This window comes from Passer domesticus, chromosome 9, assembly GCF_036417665.1.
Source record: "Passer domesticus isolate bPasDom1 chromosome 9, bPasDom1.hap1, whole genome shotgun sequence".
Lineage (NCBI taxonomy): Eukaryota > Metazoa > Chordata > Aves > Passeriformes > Passeridae > Passer > Passer domesticus.
In genome coordinates, this window is record NC_087482.1 from 647,679 (window position 1) to 666,700 (window position 19,022).

Below are 19,022 nucleotides of genomic sequence, written 5' to 3' on the forward strand. Positions count from 1 at the left end.
TCACAGCAGGGTGCTGTGAGCAGAGCTGGTGACTTTAAAAGCAGAAATTATACAAATAGAGAATCATAGGGACCTTTAAGATCGCCTCCTTCCGCAGCCCAGTAAACCCCCCGGGTGGTTAGAACCCCACTAAGATCATGTTACTGAATAGAAAGAAGCTCGTTCTTTGGGTTTCTTTAGATGAGGACTAGCCGCGTTGTGTATCTGGCTGCCCTCAGCCGTACACCCAGCCAGGCGTTGTTCCCGCGGGTCGCGCCGCACTTGCGGCCACTTCTCCGGGCTTCCTTGCCCTTGGGGCGGCCCGGAGGCCCCCGCTCCCGCGGGGATCCCGCTCCGCGCTGGGGCTCTGCCCGCTGTCGCAGACGCCCCCGAGCGCCCCGAGCGGGGTCCCCGCTTTCCCACAGCCCCCGAGCGCTCCCCGCTCCCGGTGCCCGCGCACCGCCCCCCAGGCCCCCCCGGCGGGGCGGGCGGGGGCGCTCGGGCTGGGGCAACTCCCTCCCGGCAGGCGGGGGTTAACAAAAACACGCGCTTTCCGCCGAGCCCCCGCCGCGCCCCGGCCCCGACCGGGGAACCCCGCTCCGCCGCGCTCCGCTCCGCCCGGCCCGGCCCCGCTCGGCCCCGCTCCCTCCGGGCTGACGCAAGGCCGGGCCCGCCGGGGAGGCCGCGCCGGGCTGTCACCAGGGGGCACCGCCGCGATCACCGAGCACCGGGAATCACCATCCTGGAGGGACAACAACAACAACAACAACAGAGAGCCCCGGCCCGCGGCGCCGGCGGGCGGCGGGACCTGGCCATGGCCCCCGGCTCCGGGCAGCGCTTCCCCGTCCTCCGGCACCGCTCGCCCGCCCCTCTGGAGCCCTAAATCCACTATCTCGGTTTTGTAGCGTTTTTTTATTATTTCGTATTATTTCTGGTTTTCCGCTGTCCCCTTCCTCCTCCGTGCCACCCCCCTCGGCGCCTCGGCCCCGCCGCGCTCCGCTCCGCTCGGCCGGGCGGGCGGGCGGCCGCGAGCGGAGCGGATCGGCGCGGTCGGCGCGAACATGGCGACGGTGCCCGTCTATTGCATCTGCCGGCTGCCCTACGACGTGACCCGCTTCATGATCGAGTGCGACGCCTGCAAGGACTGGTTCCACGGCAGGTAACGCACCGCGCCCGGCACCCCGGCACCCCGGCACCCCGGCCCCGCCGCCCCCGGCGCTCCCGCCGCCGCGCTCCCTCCCGCAGGCCTTCCCGGAGCGGGGAAGGAGGAGCCGCGCTTCCCGGCGCCGCTCCCGCGCTCCCCGCGCGCTGGTTTTGTGTGTTTTGTGGGTTTAGGGCTGGATTCCCGACACAAAGCTGCTCCCCCCGCGGTGACAGCGGAGCCCCGGGCTGGCGGGGGCCATTGTGCGCGCCCGCGGAGGCGATGGGGCCGCCTTGCGCCCTCCGCCCGCGGCTCCGCGCCGCGTCCCTCCCGGAGCCGGGCCCGGGGCGGGGAGCGAGGGGCCGCGGCGGGGCTCGGCCGCGCTGTCAGCGGGCTCGGCTCCCGCGCCTCGGCCTCCCGCCCGGGCAGGGCTCGGGCACCTCGGCCGCGGCTCCCCGCGGCGCGGAGCGGGCCCGCGGGGTGTTCCCCGGTGGCGGGCGGCCATGGCCAGCAGGGCCGGGGGCTGCGGGGAGCGCCCGCCCTGGCAGCCCGCCGGGGCCGGGGCCGGGGCCGGGGCCGGGGCCGGGGCCGGGCGGGGCGGCGGCAGCGGGCGGGGGAGCCCTCGCTGGCGCAGCGCCCGCCCCGCGGCCCCGCCGGGCAGCGCCCCCGCCCCCGGGACCCCCGCGCACCCCCGGCCCTGCCCGAAGCCGGAGCCTGCCGTGGCGGGGCCGCGGGCAGGGGAGGCCGGGCGGGGCGGAGGACTCGGCTTTTCGGCTCGGTTCTCCCCCGAGCGCCTCCCGGCGCGCAGACAATGGGCGGCCGCGGCGGAGTTGCGGCGGGCGGCGGAACTTCGGTGGCGCCTGGTGTGATGGGGGCGAGGGCGGCGACTGGGGACCGAGAGCCTCAACAGCCCCCGCACCCCTGGGCAGCCGTGCAGGCGAAGGGCATCTCTGGGCGAAAGGGGGTACAAGCGGGGACAGCCGCCCGACAGGACCCCTCGCTCCTTTCGGGTGTGACGGAGCAGGAGGAGGATGGAGTGTCAGCGGCATCGCAGCAATTCCCCAGGAGTGATTGAAGTGTAAAAAGTGTGATTAAAATCAGGTAAATCACCTGGATGAGCGCTTTTTACGACAGGGGTCCGGTCAGGTTAGGCTGTCGCTCTTTCGTCGCAACCAGCGCCCAGGAGAGTCTCCTAACAGCTGGCGGAGGCGAGAGGCTCTGCCCGGTGCGGCTCACGGATGTTCGAGCGGGCACTGGGGCGTCCGCGGATCTTCCGCGCGCGGAATAAACTATTCAAGACGATTTGCCGTGGCGTTAGGAATGATGTTCTGCCGTTTATTTTAGAATCTGTGTAGAAACAGGGAGGGAAATACAGAAACAGACAGTCCTGGTGCCAGTGCTGGCAGAAGGGTGCTCCGCACGTGTGGTCCGGGACGGGAGGCTCGCAGGAATCGCGCTGGCCCGTGCCACTGAGGACTCGGGCACACAGGGTGAGGTGAGGCTGGAGAGAAGCCTCAAGCATGTGCACTTGAAACTTAGAAAGTTTAAGGGCATGAAAAAAATTAAGATTTTCAGGCAAAGTAATGACAGAGTGAATTGCTGAAGAGTAAGCAGCGAAAGGAGGTAAGCTGCCTGCGCAGGATGCTGAATGTCCATTGAAACTGACAAAGAAAGGTTGCTTGTAGCTGATCAACCGAATGATCATGTTGTGGGCAGCTCAGGGTCAATAGCAAGAGGAAAGGTGTTTGATTTTGTGGCATAAGGGGCAGAATTGATTTGTAGTGCTGCTGGGGGCGGGGGGGTTGGGTTTGTACCCTTTTTCCTTAGTTTGTAGTAGTGCCCAGAGATTGATGCTAGAGAAAGAAAACTGAGGAGGAGTTCACTTTTCACAGTGTCAGAGCCTGAGATAATTGTATCAGAGAAGTTCATGGAGTATTAGGAGCAAGAGCTTATCTATGACACTGTTTGCTTTTCTTGATAATATATAAGCAAATAAATAGAGAAAAAAAAAAAATCAGGATTTAGTTGTGTAAAATCGTGTCTGTCCTGGACGCTCAAAGCGCTGATGTTAATGTTCATTTGGAACTGCAACAAAAACATTCAATGTTACATAGTACTGCAACAAAAAATACAATGTTACCTAGGTTCCCAACCGAACACGAGCCAGTGCGCCAAGCTGTGCAGCGCTCAGGAGGATTGCCTAGTGTTTTAATGATACTTCTGTTTCTTTTTAACATGATGTACAGTGTGCAATTCAGAAAAAAAAGGTGTAATTTCATGGGTTTGGTTTTGTAGAAGCAGATCAGGTGTTTTCATCTTTCCCTTCTGACAGGGGTTCCCAAATATCTAAAATTAATATTTTTCATGGGTTATCCCTGCAGCAGTCGCAGTCTCCCTTTTGTCTAAGGCTAGGCAACGTCTCTGTGGCAACTTCAGCAGTTCTGATGGCAAATTGATATTTTCAAAGTATCTAAAGTGTTTTAAGCTTCTGTAATGTAGTTTAGAAGTTGGACACAGGGCAATGGAGCCCTCTCCACTTCTGGGCCAAATGCACTGGGGACCCTTGGACACTGCTGAAGCGTGCTGAGCCATGGAGCTGTTGGTGTGTTCACAAACCCTGTGACTCCTTGTGAGACTGAGATTTGATGATTCCTGTTCTCTCCGTTTGCCTGAGGTGCTCTAGACAAGCAGCTTCCAGCTGTCTGGAAAGGACAGAGATGGTCTGAGAGGCCAAGGGCACTAATGCCAAAGTGGGCACAGGGCTGTTTGTCTCCCCTCCATGTGCAGGTCGGGTGTTCTCTGGTGTGGCTCTTTGGGCTGACGAGTCCCACACACCTCAGTACTCTGCTCTGAGCAGCCAGCCTGGTGCTCTGTGATCTCCTGGCCCCTTCATCGCCTGTGCTGGCTCTCCTCCCCTCGGGTCCCATCCTCAGGAGGCATCCTGGCATTGTTCTGCCTGGTAGCAGGGACAGCCAGGGTGTGGGCACTGGTTGGCATGGGAACTGACTCTTTGAAGACCAGGAAAAGAGGAGGAAGAGGGAGAGGTCTTGATGTGTGAAGAAGCTGACACTCAGCAGATGCCATGGGTCACTCTGCTGCCTCAAGGGTAGGCCTGGCTGGGCAGAAAAATTGGTGCCAGCTGTGCCACAGGCCATGGCACAGGGTTCCTGTGCTGCTTGGGCACAGGTGATGTAGGACAAGGGGGCTCAGCTGTGTGCTGTGAGCAGCTCTGCCTTCTCCTCAGCTTGCAGGTGATGCTGCTGGCTGTCCCTGCCTGGTGACACCGTGCTGCCCCACAGGGACACCTTCCATGCCCCCTTCCTGGGAGCAGCTGTACGTGATGACAGATCTCCGAGCGTCTCATCTGCACTGGAAACGTTACAGAACCTTGTCTCCAAGACAAGTCTTTTTGTACCAGTTTGTTCAACTAGAAATCTGTACAGGGTTACTCATTACAGCTGTAGGTGAGGGGAGGTAAATTATTCATTTTCTCTGCAGTATTTTGTTACCTGTTCTTATAACCCACACCTGGTGTTGTAGGGTGGGATCATGCTCACTAAATGAAATTACAAGTATTGATTTTATTACCCTGTGTATATTTAAACTTTGAACCTTCTTGCTCCAGGACTAGCAGTGGTCAATAAATTAGTACAAGGTTTAGTTACCAAAAAGCAGCTTGTGCAGTTATCAGAGCAGCCTAAAGTGATGGTGGGAGTTACTCAGGACACCCTGGCACACAGAGTAAACATGGCTGGGTTAAGAAAAGCACTTCTCTGCTACACTGCAAAGCTAAACTCTGTGTGTGGGCAGATTTTATACTCATAACAGAGCATTCAGCATTCTCCCTTTCAAAAACAGGTCTGGTTTTACACAGCAGCATCTAGTTCCACTCTTTTACCCTGGCTTATCACTAGCTATGGGCAAATTTGGAAATTTGGGTAAAATTTGAAGTTGAGGATAATCCTAAAACTAGAGTGCTATTTGCTTTGCTTTTGTCACAGCAGAGGGAATCTCTGAGGTTAATTGTGCTGTGCCCAGAATGATTTCCTTTCATGAGTTCAGATAGGACCAAAGTGTGTAAGTTTTTCAAATAACTAAAAATCTCAGGTTATTTCAATTTTTCCTGAATAATTAGTTGACAATAATGACAGGCTCAGATTTTTTGGGAGCCTGCCCACAACAGGTATCATGAATGAGCCATGCAAATGCCTATACTAGAATGCTTTTGAAAAATCCAGGCCTAAGTAATACCGAGAGTGGAAAGGCCTACATGAACCTCCTGGTACCTTAGAGCCAGTATAGATCACAGAAGATTTTTGTACATAAAGATTCTCGTAATTCTAGAAGTTTTCACCCAAATTTTATCTCTGAAAGGATAAAATGTTAGAAATATTAAACACAATTCATATTTAATTAAAAAAGGCAAAAATACTGTGGTTTGAGTACTCTCCAGCAGCCCAAGCCTTCAGCTGCACTGTTTTGTGAGCAGCCCTGTGGGCTCCCAGGTACCTGTTGAGCTCAGCATTAGTGGGATGGCAGGCTTATCAGCCATGTCACAACAAAGAAATGAGTTCTGCAAGGAAAGGGGAACTTTTTCCTTGGTGCTGAATAGCTCCATAGTAAATGGGTAAAGATGTCTTGACAAAAAATTATCAAAGGAATGTAACTACATATAGGGAGATACAAGTGAAGAGAAGAAGTGTTATATAGTCACTATAAGGCTTTCCAAAACTCAGAGGCCACCAATATTACCTTAATGTATTTTCTTCTTTCTGACCAATGTAAATTTTGTAGTAGCAGCGTAGTATATTTACACTGAAAATTGAGTGTCTTCTCCTTGCCCAAATAGCCCTCTCTTGTATGGCAGCCTGTAGGTCTACAGTTCTCAAAATATTTTATTAAAATATGGTTTGTGGCATTAAGAGTGTCTTGTAAAGTTGCTCTGAAGCAGTGCTGGAGGTTTGTTTGTGCTACATGTGAGCTGATGCTTTGGAATCACGTGGGTTTTTCATAGTGACCATGTCAGGCATCTTATCAGTGACTGATAACTCTGTAACGTGGGTGTGCATTATCAAATCTTACACTGGCTCACTGATACCAATAGTAATTCATTTCCAGGGTTTTATCTGAAAAAAAAATGAGCCTGTTCACCGTCCATTTTATGACTTTATGCATGGCTATTTTTGGATGTTACCTGGCTGTTCCATCCAAGTACCTCTGGTATGTAATATAATGGCAATAACAATGTGTTAGGTCTCTCATGCAGATTTTTCCTGGGATGTTGGTCCCCCACCCTGTGTGAAGGCTGAGCATCTCCTCCCCCAGAAGGGCACTCTCTGTGGGACTGGGGTGTCCTGGGGGCCATGGTCTCCAGCAGTGTGGTGTGATCAGGCTGCAACATCTTGAGGCAAATGGCTTCAGCTTGTGCCAGGGGAAGCTTCAATTGGATATTGGGGAAAATTTCTGCATTAGAAGAGTTTTCATCCTTGGCACAGACTGTCCAGGGCAGTGGTGGAGTCACCATCCCTGGATGGATTTAAGAGGGGTGTAGACTGGGGGATGTGGTTAGTGGTGCACTTGGCCGTGCTGGGGGGATGGCTGGACCTGATGATTTTAGAGTCGTTTCCAACCCAAACAATTCCATGATTCTGTGAACTCCTGCTTTGTTCTGGTGCTTGGTGTTCTTCAGCCCGCAGCCCAGGACACCCAGGGATGAATGTTTTCTCCCGGTCTTGGAGAGTGCAAATCCCTCTTTGTTGTACTCTCCTGGGCCTTTGGAAGAGCTGTTGGAAGAGGCTGACAACATGCACAGGGCTCCCAGCCAGCAGCCCATGGAGGAGTTCCTTCTTTTCCTCTCAGGCACACCCCCAAAATCTGATGGCTGCTGCTTCTCCAGGTGAGGCCAGGGCTTAGTCCTGTGCTTACAGGCAGAGCAGGAGTGAGGACGCTGAGTTTCCCTGGGTGTAATTGTGCTTAGCTTCCCAGCTAACCAGGATAGACTTCTCCTGGGATGTTCAGCAATTTTTAGTGCTTCACCCATTTGTTTTAGCAAGCAGTCAAGACAAGCAGAAAGTTAAGCAATAGTATATTTTGACAGGAAAAAAGAAACCAGAATTGCAGAAACAAAGATATTTTTAAATTTCCTGTTTGCAATTATCAACCCACTAATCTGGAACTATGTGAGAGCTACCTTATTGTTTTTATGGAGTTGCTCATGGATTTCATCGTGTTTTCCTCTTTTAGCAAAATACACAGCACATTTACTCTCAGAAACAGCATTTTGCCTCATCTGACAGACTGGAAGGATGTAACAAGTAAAAAAAAGAAGTGAAATATTTCTGCTAGATATCAGTAGTATGATTTTTTATTAAACCTCCATTTTTGCTGTTAACATCTCAATGGAAGGGAATGGAAACATGAAAATTGGCTGGAATGCTGTTCCTGTGCCATATGTGCCATGTCCCTTGTGTCAGCAGCACACGGAACAGCCAGGGATCATTGTGCAGGAGCACAGTCCCCACAGCCAGGTTGAAAGTGAGATTTAATGCCTTTATGGAGCATCTCAGCAAAGCCTCTGGGTTGGGGCAGGTGGGGGAAGCAAAAGGACTTGCAGTGCTGTTGCTGCTGGGCATATGTGTTAACAGGGACAGTGTCTCCTGGACCACCATACCATCCACTTGGGATTTCCTCTCCACTCGTGATCACTAAAAACCCTTAAATAGATTGCAGCAGTTACTAAGGAATGTGGAGGGTATCTAGTGTATCTTAATATATTTTGCCAAAAGGAGCAGTTTATTGGCCAGGAGCAGGCAGGACTGCTGGAACCCCTAGCTCCTTACAGGCATGGGGTCAGCATATGAACAGCATACGAGCTCCTTCACATCCCAGAAATGTTTGCCAGGGTATTAAAGAAAAATAGAATGAAATAAAAGCTGTCACTGAGGAGTCCTCTTGATACCTGAATGAGGAGTCATTGAGCAAAGAGTGGTAAGCACGTGCTGCTGCTAAGTCTTTTGTTCCATGATCACTTCAGAAATCCCAGGCACAGAGGTGCCATCAGAAGCCACAAGACCCCCAGAGAGCCGAGGTGCCCGAGGCTGGGAGTCCAGGGGCAGCCTCTGACAGCCTCTTCTCTCTCATCCCTGCTCCTGTGTATGGAACACTGACAGTGCTACTCTGCAGCTGGTTGCTAGTAAGGGATTCATCATTCCAAAGACTTGACTAATTCCTGCTCTGGCATTGCCTCTCAATGAAACTTCCACTGAAAGGTGAAAAGGTGGGTAGAGGGTTGGAAAAGGTGAGATGCCATTTCCTTGCAGGCAAATGTTCTAAAAGGGATGGATTTGTTCTTGTTGAGGTGGCTGAGGAGATCTTAAAACACTCAGATATGTTCTGAGGAGATCCTATGAATTCACAGCTTTTACTGCCAAAGTGGTTCTTGGCAGTATTTGGAACTCTTATCCACCACTCTTTTGCATCAGGACAAACACACTGGCCAAATGAAAGCACAGCTGTTCTTGAGGGAAAGGCAACATATCCACTCATGATTTGTCCCAATGTTTATTAGTTCATTATTGGAAAAAATAATGTGTATTTCCAATCCAAGTTTGCTTATTTTCAGTTTCCAAGTGCTGTATTATTGCATGAGTGAAGAGGTTCTTTCTCACTGAGGTGTTTCTATCAATGTTTTGATGTGCTTCTGCTCAAGTCATCTTCTTTAATTGTAAGATGATAAAATTGTTTGTCTGGGTTTGGCTAAAATAGTAGAATATTTCTTCTACAGTCCAAGAAATACTCTTCATTTTCTAGTTCTATACAGAGACCTTTTAACTTTTGACCATGTTGAGGTGAATATTTTTCTCATCTCCTACTCCACATTCAGGTTTCCCTTTTTTTTTTAACTTATCAGACAAATGTTGGTTATCTGCATTAAACTTGTAAAGGAGCCAGATATGGCTGTACTAGTTACTTTTTAAGCAGCCTGGTTTTGAAATTTGGTTTCTGCTTTTGGAATTGGCTCATGAATAACAGCAGAAAGCCTCAGCCTTGTTCAGAGTTGGAGCAAGAAAAACCTCTCCAGTCTGCTGAACTAGCACTGATAAGTCGAAGTGCTGAAGGACCAAGGAAAGCAAACAGAAACATGTAACAGTCCCTCAAAAGAAATTTTTAGCCTATTGCACAGGACTGTGACGAAGTTCAGCCTGGTGGAATCAAGGCACTGTGGTGGCCCCACAGCAGCTCCTGCTGAGGGATGCCTGCCCTCAGCGCTGTCCTTCCAGCACTCCTGGGAGCAGGCTCCACACTCACCCCAGGCAGCAGCTCAGTCCTTCCCCGAGCCCTGGCTCCCAGCTTCACTCCTCTGCCCAGCTGGCACTGCTGCACCCCTACAACCCAGCTCCAGCTGCTGCAGAAGGAATGGGTGTGTGTCCAAGGATGCAGCAATGTCCTTAGAGATCAAGGATTGCTGGAAGGTGTGGGAGTAAAACTGTGGGGGACTATGAGCAACACCAGGGGAACGAAATGCAGCTGTGGGTGAGAAGCTGTTACTATTCCTGATGCTGCCTGTAAATCACAGACTGGAGGAGACAGTGCAAGGCAGAGGCACAGTGTGTCAGGACACTTCGGTCGAAATGGATGGAGAGGGTTCACAAGGACTTGGATATATTATTTTCCTTCATTCTTTGGACACAGAATTGCGCAGGACTGTTAGGAACTGAGAAATGCTTTCAGAGACACCCCAGCTCCTCTCCTGGGCCCTGCCAGGCTTTGCAGGACCATTCTCCTGCAGCATTGTCAGTGCCCACGGCATTTTCCAGTTTTATCAAGTTTTACCCTCTTTTTGACATTGCACCAGGCAGGCCAGAGAACAGGTTAATTTTGCCCAAACACTTCCTGTAAAAGGCAGAGTGCTGAGGTTGGCTGTACAGTGGTGATTCCTGCTCAGCCCACACTTTAATATCTCAGGTACCTGTGGGGTTTGGGTATGATCAGCTGCGTGCTTGTCCTGCACGCTCGCTGCTCCCCGTGAGCAGTTCTCAGGGAATGTGGTGATATTCCTTTGCTTTGCAGGCAGACACTGCCTCTGTGGAATGCTCTGGGTGTTATGGAAAAGCGGGAGTTCATGTTTCAGATTCACTTGTGACGTTTGCAGACTGCATGGAGCGGGGAGCAGGTAAGGGATGGGTGCTGTGAGTGACACCAGCCGGGAGGAGATGGTGAGACAAGCAGTCCTGCACCGAGGGTGGTACTGGGCAGAGCTCTGCTCCCAGTTACCATCTGAGGCTGCCCTGAACTGGTGTTGGCTGCTACCTAAGTCCCATATACAGTTAAGTCCCTTTTTTGCCATACTACTAAATTTTTCCATTTAAAAAATGCTGATCTGAAGTAGTTGCTGGAATTCAGTTACAGTCCTACTTGAAAAATACCCAAAGGGCTGGAATGAGCAGGAGCTGGGGTTGTTCCCTCATGCTTCCAAAGCAAAGGGCTGTAGGAAATGATCTATTCAACATGTCACTTGCAGTCAGAACTGCTGTTGCCTGTAATGTTCAATGATGAGCCAAGACTTAATGTTTTTAAGTTCCCAGAGCTAAGCTTTTTCCTGGGAGGATTTCTGCAGGGAGGGTGGGCAGGTTTTGTTGTTTACTTGGGGTTTTTTGGTTGCTTAGGACTTTTTATTTAGAACAAGCAAAACTGTTGTTTTATGCTGTGGTGCAAGGAAGTTTTTCAGATACAAAGCACTCACAAACGTTCTTCAGAATAATTATTTCTGCTTTTTTTTGTGGTGTGAGAGTTGGCAAATGGTTTGAGGAAGGAAAGCGTGTGTCAAGGAAGTGTTTTTGAAGAGCACTTACCTGGAATCTTACAGTGAGTGGGAACAGAGCCCATCTGGCTGCCTGAAGTCACAGCCTCAACCTGCCAGCTGCTGCTGCTGCCTTTTCATTGTTCCTTCTGAATTTTGTGTTTTTTTGCATTCTTGGAACTCTGAAATCCTCTCTGAGCAAACTGATTGCTTTAACTGCAAACCATGCTGATGGGGTGGCTCAGTGGCACTGCTCTGCTGGCATTCCAAGTCCTGCTTATGCCACAGGGCTTCTGTGGGACAGAAATGTCACAGAAAATGTCACAGTCATTTTTTAAGGAGTGTCTTATGGAGCACATCCTGCATGGGCTGGAAGGGTCCAGTCAGGTAAGGTTTTCCCTTTGAGAAGAGCAAGGCAGAGTTCTAATTTTGAGTTGATAAGTCACAAGGAGTGAAAGAATATTAACACTTCATGTCATGTTTGTAAAAAGGCAAGAAAAATATCTGGAGAAAAAGAGGAAATTTATGACTTCCCATAGAATCCTGGAATCATTTGTGTTGGGAGAGACCTTAAACCTCACCTTGTTCCCACTTCCTACCGGGATGCATTGATGTGCAGATGTCTGAATCAGCTGAAAAAAAGAGCACTTTACATCAGCACAGGAACGAGGAATCTTGGCTGCTAACTCACTGCTAGTAGCACTGCATGTCACTGGGTATTTTATTTTGAGCTGTTACTGCTCCACCGTTCAAAATCATGGGTGATGAAGAAATATGTTGGGGTTTCCCTGTCAGTTACCAGGTGGAGCAAATCCTTACAAGTCCATGGACATGAAGGACACCACTTCATTCCAGCCCAGTGCCTGAATGCCTGATCCAAGGACACTCATGTCATTTATGGCTGTTGCTACCATGGTTTTCTTTCTAAACACGCAGGTTCTTTTGTTTCCCTCTATCAAGGATGTTATCCATCATTCCCACACACACATGCCATATGCTGTATCAAAGCACGATGGACCATCTCCACCATGGCTGAATTCACAGTGGGGCAGTGCTGAGCATGCCATGGGCAGGGGACCCTTTACTGTCACCTGGATTAGTGGTGGTGGAGGTGAGCCAGCTGGAGAATGGCATGGAAAGAACACGCAGAGCACAGCATGGATGTACATGGATAAAGCCAGTTTGCATCTTGAAATAGGAATAAAATGTGATAAAGCTGTAATTGGGTCATTTGAAATTTGATGTTAATCTTTTGAAAATGTATTTGAAGTGCTGAAGTGAAATTAAGGTACAAGAGCGGGTTATGCATGTCAACAAGAGGAACAGTCAAGAATGGTTTGAAGGGTCTGTCAATAATTTATTATTCTTTAATTGTGTGGTTGTTGGGTTTAATATAGTAAGTTCTTTGTAAATATGACAGTGAAAATCATTCCTGTTCCTTCTCCCTCCTTGTTGTACTGTCTGCTCATTTTGGAGCTCCTCCTGTGAGCATTGCGGTTGGTTCAGGGTGTTTGCCATGCCAAACAGAGCATGAAAAGGTAACACTGGGGTACTATCAGGATTGCCATGGGTTTATATATTTATATGTATCTATAAGGAATACTTGGAAATGGTCCTGTGACTGAAAAGGACAACCAACCATTGATCAGTATTTTTTAGCAAGATCTGAGCATGCTTATGCAAATTACAGTGATAAGTTACCTCAGATTTAAAAGTAAGTTATATAAATGGGTTTCACAATTAAAGCAAATCAAACACATACAGTCAGATTTCTATTAATGTGTATAAATACATACATGGATGTATAAATACCCAAGTACAGGTAGTTGTTACTGTACAAAGTTAATGATGTCTGGAGCTTTGCTGGTGTTTAGTTTGTTTGCATTTATCTGCCATTTAGTCCCACACGTGCACTGCCCATCCCCAGCCTGCTCTGCCATACGTGTGACATGCAGAATGAGCAGATCCTCAATGCAGTCAAGAGGAGTGAGGAGGGACATGAAATGCAAAGGAGTGGCGTTGCTCAGTCTTGTGGCCTTTGAAGGACAACTCACAAAATCAGAAATTCCAGAGGGATCCATTGGTTGCAGGTGTGAGTTTGTAAGAGGCCAGTGTTACAGGAGTTTGGTGAGTTGTGGGTCCTGCACAGCTGATGTTACAGCAGAGGTATTTATTTGCAGTGATGTTCCTGTTGGAGGGAGAATTGCAACAACAGGGTCAGGGCAAGGCTGCAGTCAGTTTGTAAGGGTTTGCAGGCTGATTTCCTGGAGTGTATGTGCTCATTTTTAAAGGTAATTCCTAGAATTGCAGAGGGCAAAACAAGGGATATGTTTTACTGAGCAGTGCTTGGTAAACACAGGTTTGTATTGCAGCAGAGTTGATCCTGGCTGCTGCTCCTCAGGGCTTAGGTTTAACCCAGCTTTTGGGATTCCTTCTGCTGTGGGGCTCTCCTGGAAATGTGGCCTACCTGCTTGGTCACTTGTCGGGCGCTATTCCTGATGGAGATGCTTATAATCTTCAGATCCTTGTGCCAGCAAAGAAAGGCTGAGGTTAAATCCAGTCTCATTTGCAGTGCTGCTTGCTGCCACACTGGGCTGGTGGCTGTCAGGGCTCACTCAGACCAGTCTGCCATGGGAGTTGGCTCTGTTGGTCTGTAGGGTTTGGATACATCCTGGTTAGACAGTTGGCAGTGTCCACCCTTCTCATCCCTCGTGGATGCATGATGTGTTGTACTGAACCTTGAAACTGAGAGCTCATTCTGTATGGTTTCAAGGAACTGAGCAGTGAGCCCTGGCTGATTTTGGGCATTCTGAATTCCAGCTTTGAATAACAGATTTGTTGCTGGCATGCACAGATTCTAGTTAGGCCACATAACAGTGTGATGCTGGCAAAGACTTGGGCTGTGCAGTAGGTGCAGGTTGCTGCAATCTAGAAACTTCATTTATTTCTGTTTGGTTGATTTATTTTTTCCTAGAGTGGGTGATATTTCTTTTATACAATGTTGGTTTTTGCTGAGGAACGAAAGGCATGTGCTAATAGTAGATATTTTTGTAAAGGAGTTTGACCTGTGCTTGGGGCACAAGGTGCCCTGTGAGTGAAAACACACAAAGGCTGGGTTCTACCACTTCTCTGTGGAGGATAATTTGTGCTAGGCTCATACAAGGCTGGTCTGACAGTGGGCTGTTCCCAGGGGCTGCCTCCTGGAGCTCTTCATGGAGCAGTGGTCAACAGCTGAGGTGACGCACTGCGTGAGGAAGAAGTGCTGAGACACTAATATCACAGAATTTTGTTAGTCATACAATAATTCAAGGATTATTTTCCCTGAGACAATTCTCCTTCCTACTCCCTTCTGCACTAGGCAGAATACAGCCTGTGGCTCATGAAAATCAGTCCATTCCTGGGATCTTTTGTTTCCTGCTGTGCTTGTCTCAGTGCATGTGAGAGAATGCACTCCATCACTCCATCTCTCCATTATGTGCAGCAGATAAACAAGGATTTATTTGATCAACCCAGCACTAATTCTGTAGAGAAGTTTTGCTGTATGCTTGGAGATAGAAGAGGAGGTTTTTAGGGGTCTGGAGAGTTGCCTGTGCAGACTGGGATGAGCTGGGAACCGGAGGGAGGAAAGGTAAAGGGCAATTTTATGCATGAGTCCACTTTCAGATGTATGGCCACAAACTTGACAGACACTATGTTTACACCTAGGCAGAGTCTCAGGGCAGCACTCCTCTTGCAAGTGCCCTTTGCTCTGTGGAGCTCTCAGTGACCTCAGCAGGATAACCTTGCTGTCCCCCCAATCTGTCTGTAGATCTCAGCCATGGGGGAGCTCCATGTGAGAGGTTATTCTGCTGACAGAGGCTCTGGTTAGGAGTGTCCTGTGAGGATGACAGGTCTGAGGACAGGGAGCCTGTAAGGTAAGTGTCAGGCTAGTGCGTGGAGCAAACTGGCAGCAACCCCCAGTGCTATGGGCTCCATCAGGGTGCGGAGCTGCTGCTTTCCTTAGGATGGGGCAGAAAGGGTTTGGGGCACCTGAGGACATTAATTGGTGGTGGCATTGGCAATGCTGGGGAATGGTTGGCCTCCACGTCCTTCAGATTCTTTTCCAATGTAAATGATTCTATGATTCTGTCATTCTGCTGTATTGGTCATAGGGCTGAGTGCCACAGACTGGGGAGATGAGCTGTGGGGAGGAGCCCCTGCACTGCACCTGGCTGTGGCTGTGCAGGGGGAGCCGGGACGTGTGCTGCCCGCTCACTGGCTTTGTTTCTGAATTCTGTAGAGTGCAGTGTGTCTGCTCAGCTGTATCTGTTTGAAGCTGTGTGGCAGCAGAGCAGAGCTGTGTGGATGGTGTCGCGCCGAGTACCATGGGTGTCACAGCTCTGCTGGCTCTGTGGTTCTGGCTGACACCTGCACGTCAGTTGGAGATGAAATGGAAACCATACACAGAGAGCAGAAGGTGACTGGTGAAAGGAGTGGGAGAGAGGAAGAGAGCAGCAGAGGCAGGACGTGCAGGCGGGCTCACTTTTCACACCTGCACCCTGTTGGCTCAGCCCTTGAGGTGGGGGCTCTGTCGTCCTCGCAGCAGCCTCTGGGGCCGGGCTGGGATGCACGGGGGTGCTGTGGAAGGCCTGCACAGTGATGCTGGCTGCTTTGTCATCTCCCCTGCTCCCAGGCTGGGATGAGTCCTTCTTGTGCCCTGCAACTGTGGTATGGTCACCCAGCCTGGAAAAAATTTTGGATGTAGCTAGATTTCTTTGTGGACCAGTGCCACTTCTGTCAGTGGAGTTACATAAGGAATAAATGAAACCTAACAGAATGATTTTGAGAAGAGAGATATTTTTGTTATGTTTGTTTAATGGACTTTTTGACCTTTTGGGTCAAGAATTTGGGACCTTGAATTTGGGCTTGGCAATTTTTTCCTTCAGTTTTGTTTTATTCCTGTTTTTTACCACTCTCTTTGTCTGGTTCCCTCCCTCTCGGCTTATTTCCTATCTGCTTATGGGAAACCCAGTGCTGAGAAGGAGGAGAACAAACATCAGGGCAGCTGTAATCACACAAGGGTGAGCAGCGTCTCTGCTGAACAGGCTGAGCCCAGTTTGCAGCAGCATCTTGGCACAGTAGTGGGTTCACACATGTCCTGTGCCCAGCTCAGGTCTTTCACGTGGCAGAGGATGGGGCTGGCACTGCCACTGCCAGAGGATAGGGCAAGAGATATGTTACTGTGCAAAAAAATGGCATGAGACATTCTCCCCAGTCAGTGGTGAAGGGGTTCACCTCTTCAGAGGTGTTGCCTCTGAGGTCATCAAGATGACAGGCATTGCAGTCGGCTGGAATTGTGTGATTGATTGTTGGGGTCAGTCTCTAAGTCTTTAATTATTTAAAATTATATGACAGCAAGATTGAATAGAATTTTGAGTTGACATAAAATAATTAGGGGGAAAAGAGTCTCATCTAGCACTTTTCAGCCATGTGTGTTTCATGAGAGAGTCATCTGCCAGCAGCAGGGATCAGGAGATCTGGGCTTCACTTCTGAAGCAGAGTGTATTTCCTTGCTCTGTAGATTCTCTCGGTGAGAGGAGATTGTTGGAAAATGTAATTCATTCTAAACTAAGCAGTAATTCTCCTTCAAATTATATCTTAATAAAAAAGATAACATCTTAGGCAGTCTCTGATTTAGGCACACTGCATTTTAAATCTGTCCTAATTATAGTGCTCATCGCTTAACATTCATTTAATGAAGATCCTCATTTATAAGGACAAGGTTGGCAAATAGGGATTAATGCCATTATAACCTGTGAGTCTCCCAAAGGAAACAAATCAAAAGCTCCGTGAAGGAAACGAAACCATATTATTTATAGCAAGGCAAAGCACAGAGTCACCAGCCATACCTTTGTGTATCAGGCTCAGGGGCCTGCAGCAGATGTCGTTTGGAAAGGACAGTGCCCTGCTCCAGCTGGGACACAGCTTCCCTTGAGGAGCCCCCAGTCCACAGCTCCTGGCTTGCAAGTGGACTTTGGTTTTGTTTTGGTCTCAGTTTCTGATTCAGGACCAGACCTTCTCTCATCAGCCCCAGAAATAACCATAGTGGTTCACTACGGCCCAGAAATAAGGATGGAAGACATTACAGTTGGCTCGGTGGATCTGGAATGTTGTGGTGGATGCACACCTCTGCTGCTGTCATTTCATCTCATGCTGATCTCAGAACTGCTTGGTTTGAAGGAGTACTGTCAGATTGTGGTTGTTGATTTCAACACTCGCAGGAGGTGGATGGTTCCACTGGCTCCTTAAAAACCTTAGTCATCCTGAACAATGTTTCACTGGTGGAATTCAAGTGTTGGCAGTGAGAGTTATGTACCAGCCTGAGAGCCCTTAGAGCAGTGCAGACTTGCACAGGCCCCTGCAACCCTCCCTCCCAAATCTCTCCTTACTTACTTGAGGCTGAGTCTCTGGTGATTTGAGGGAGCAGCTGGAGCTGTGTCAGGGATGGTGAGGTTGTATCTCAGGGAAAGGTTCTTCCCCAGAGGGTGCTGGCACTGCCCAGGCTCCCCAGGGAATGGGCACAGCCCCGAGGCTGCCAGAGCTCCAGGAGCCTTTGGACAGCACTGCCAGGGATGCCCAGGGTGGGGTTGTTGGGGGGTCTGGGCAGGGCCTGGGGTTGGACTCCACGATCCTATCATTGAGCTAGAGAAAATTCAGACATAGAAGATTTTCAATAATACAGAAAAAACATGGTCACACTTGTATGAATTAGTTCATTTCTCTCCATAAATATCAAAATGGCAATTGTTTAGGAAGACTGTGATAATCTGATAAGAATACATAGCAAACTGGGTTTTATTTATTTAACTTTCACATTAATTTTCATCCTACTAGAGTGATGTCTTTAACTTAAAATCTGAAAAAAAAACCCTCCTGCCAATAGTTCTGGATTTCAGTTTTCCACTTATTGGCAGCAGGCACTAAACCAAGATCTGAAATATAACTTTGAACATGATTAACCCTAATTAATGAGTCCTTTGAGCTGAGGATATTCCATGATTTTATGAAGCCTCTGAAAGCTCTGTGTGGGCAGCACAGCCCAGCTCTTGCACAGAGCTGGGCATTTGCAAAGCACTGAATGAGTGTTTGTCCATTCTACATCAGCAGCCTTGAGGCCGTGGGGCAGGTGTTGGTGGTGCTGCTGCCTGCAGGGGGGAAACTGAGTCAAAAAGCTGAGCTCATTTCCTGGGATGAAAAGCAGTCCAAGCAATCTAATAAGCAGTGAGGATTGTCCCTGTGCCCGCATTCAGGTGCTGCTGGGCTCCTTGCTGGGACTGTGCAGATGCTGTTCAGTTTGCAAGGAGGCCTTTTCCCTTTTCCCTTTTCCCTTTTCCCTTTTCCCTTTTCACTTTTCCCTTTCCTTCTTCCCTTTCCCCATCCCTTTCTCTCCACATTTGTGTTTCTGTGAGCAAATGAGAGGTGATGTGAAATTCTGTCTGTCCAGTACAGCTTGAGTTCTCTCTCATTTAGGCCTTAATTAAAGACATCCATGCAGGGCACTCTCACCCCTGTGCCCACACCAGCACATGAGCTCCTTCTGCTGTCCTTGGTCTTGGGTCTCCTACTGGAGTGACACCAACGTGTGTCCCTGTTCTCCTGGATGACTCCTGAACTCGCTGCTTTTCTTTAAGCCCAGCTGACAGCAGGCTTCATCTCTCCAAAATCTCTGTTTCATGAAAACATGTGACTGATTAGATGAGACAAATCCTTCTGCTTAGGAAAAGGCTTGTTTGTTTGCTCTGGAGACATTGGAGAGCACACAGGAGAGAGCTCTGGTCAGAGTTCACCACTAGGAAAACAGCCCAGAAGACATGAACCCATGGAACAGCTCATTTCCTTGCTCTCAAAATGGTCTCCCTCTTTCCCCTTTTCTGTCTTTCATTAAATTCTCTTGTGCTCACAGTGTTGGCTGTTGCATTTCTGGGTGCTGGGATGGACAATTAACATTGACCTGGCATCCAAACATGAAGTGTGAGCGTCTCCACTGCTGGGCAGTGCTGCTTTTTTGCAGCACCTATGGCTTTGTCCAGGTGGTAGAGGCTCCTGGAACTGGACAGGTGTCTT

General features: G+C 49.4%; 1 protein-coding gene across 2 annotated transcripts in view; it reads left to right on the plus strand.

Moving 5' to 3' along the window:
• The first annotated feature begins 454 nt into the window (after positions 1 to 454).
• PHF2 (PHD finger protein 2) overlaps positions 455 to 19,022 on the plus strand; it is a 53,626-nt gene continuing 35,058 nt past the window's right edge. The window contains exon 1 of one of the 2 annotated variants that reach the window (XM_064431933.1): positions 455 to 1,138. In XM_064431933.1, the coding sequence (XP_064288003.1) occupies positions 1,041 to 1,138 (98 nt within the window). In that variant the 5' untranslated portion in view covers positions 455 to 1,040. The remainder of the gene's footprint in view (positions 1,139 to 19,022) is intronic. The other variant, XM_064431934.1, reaches the window with a different exon arrangement.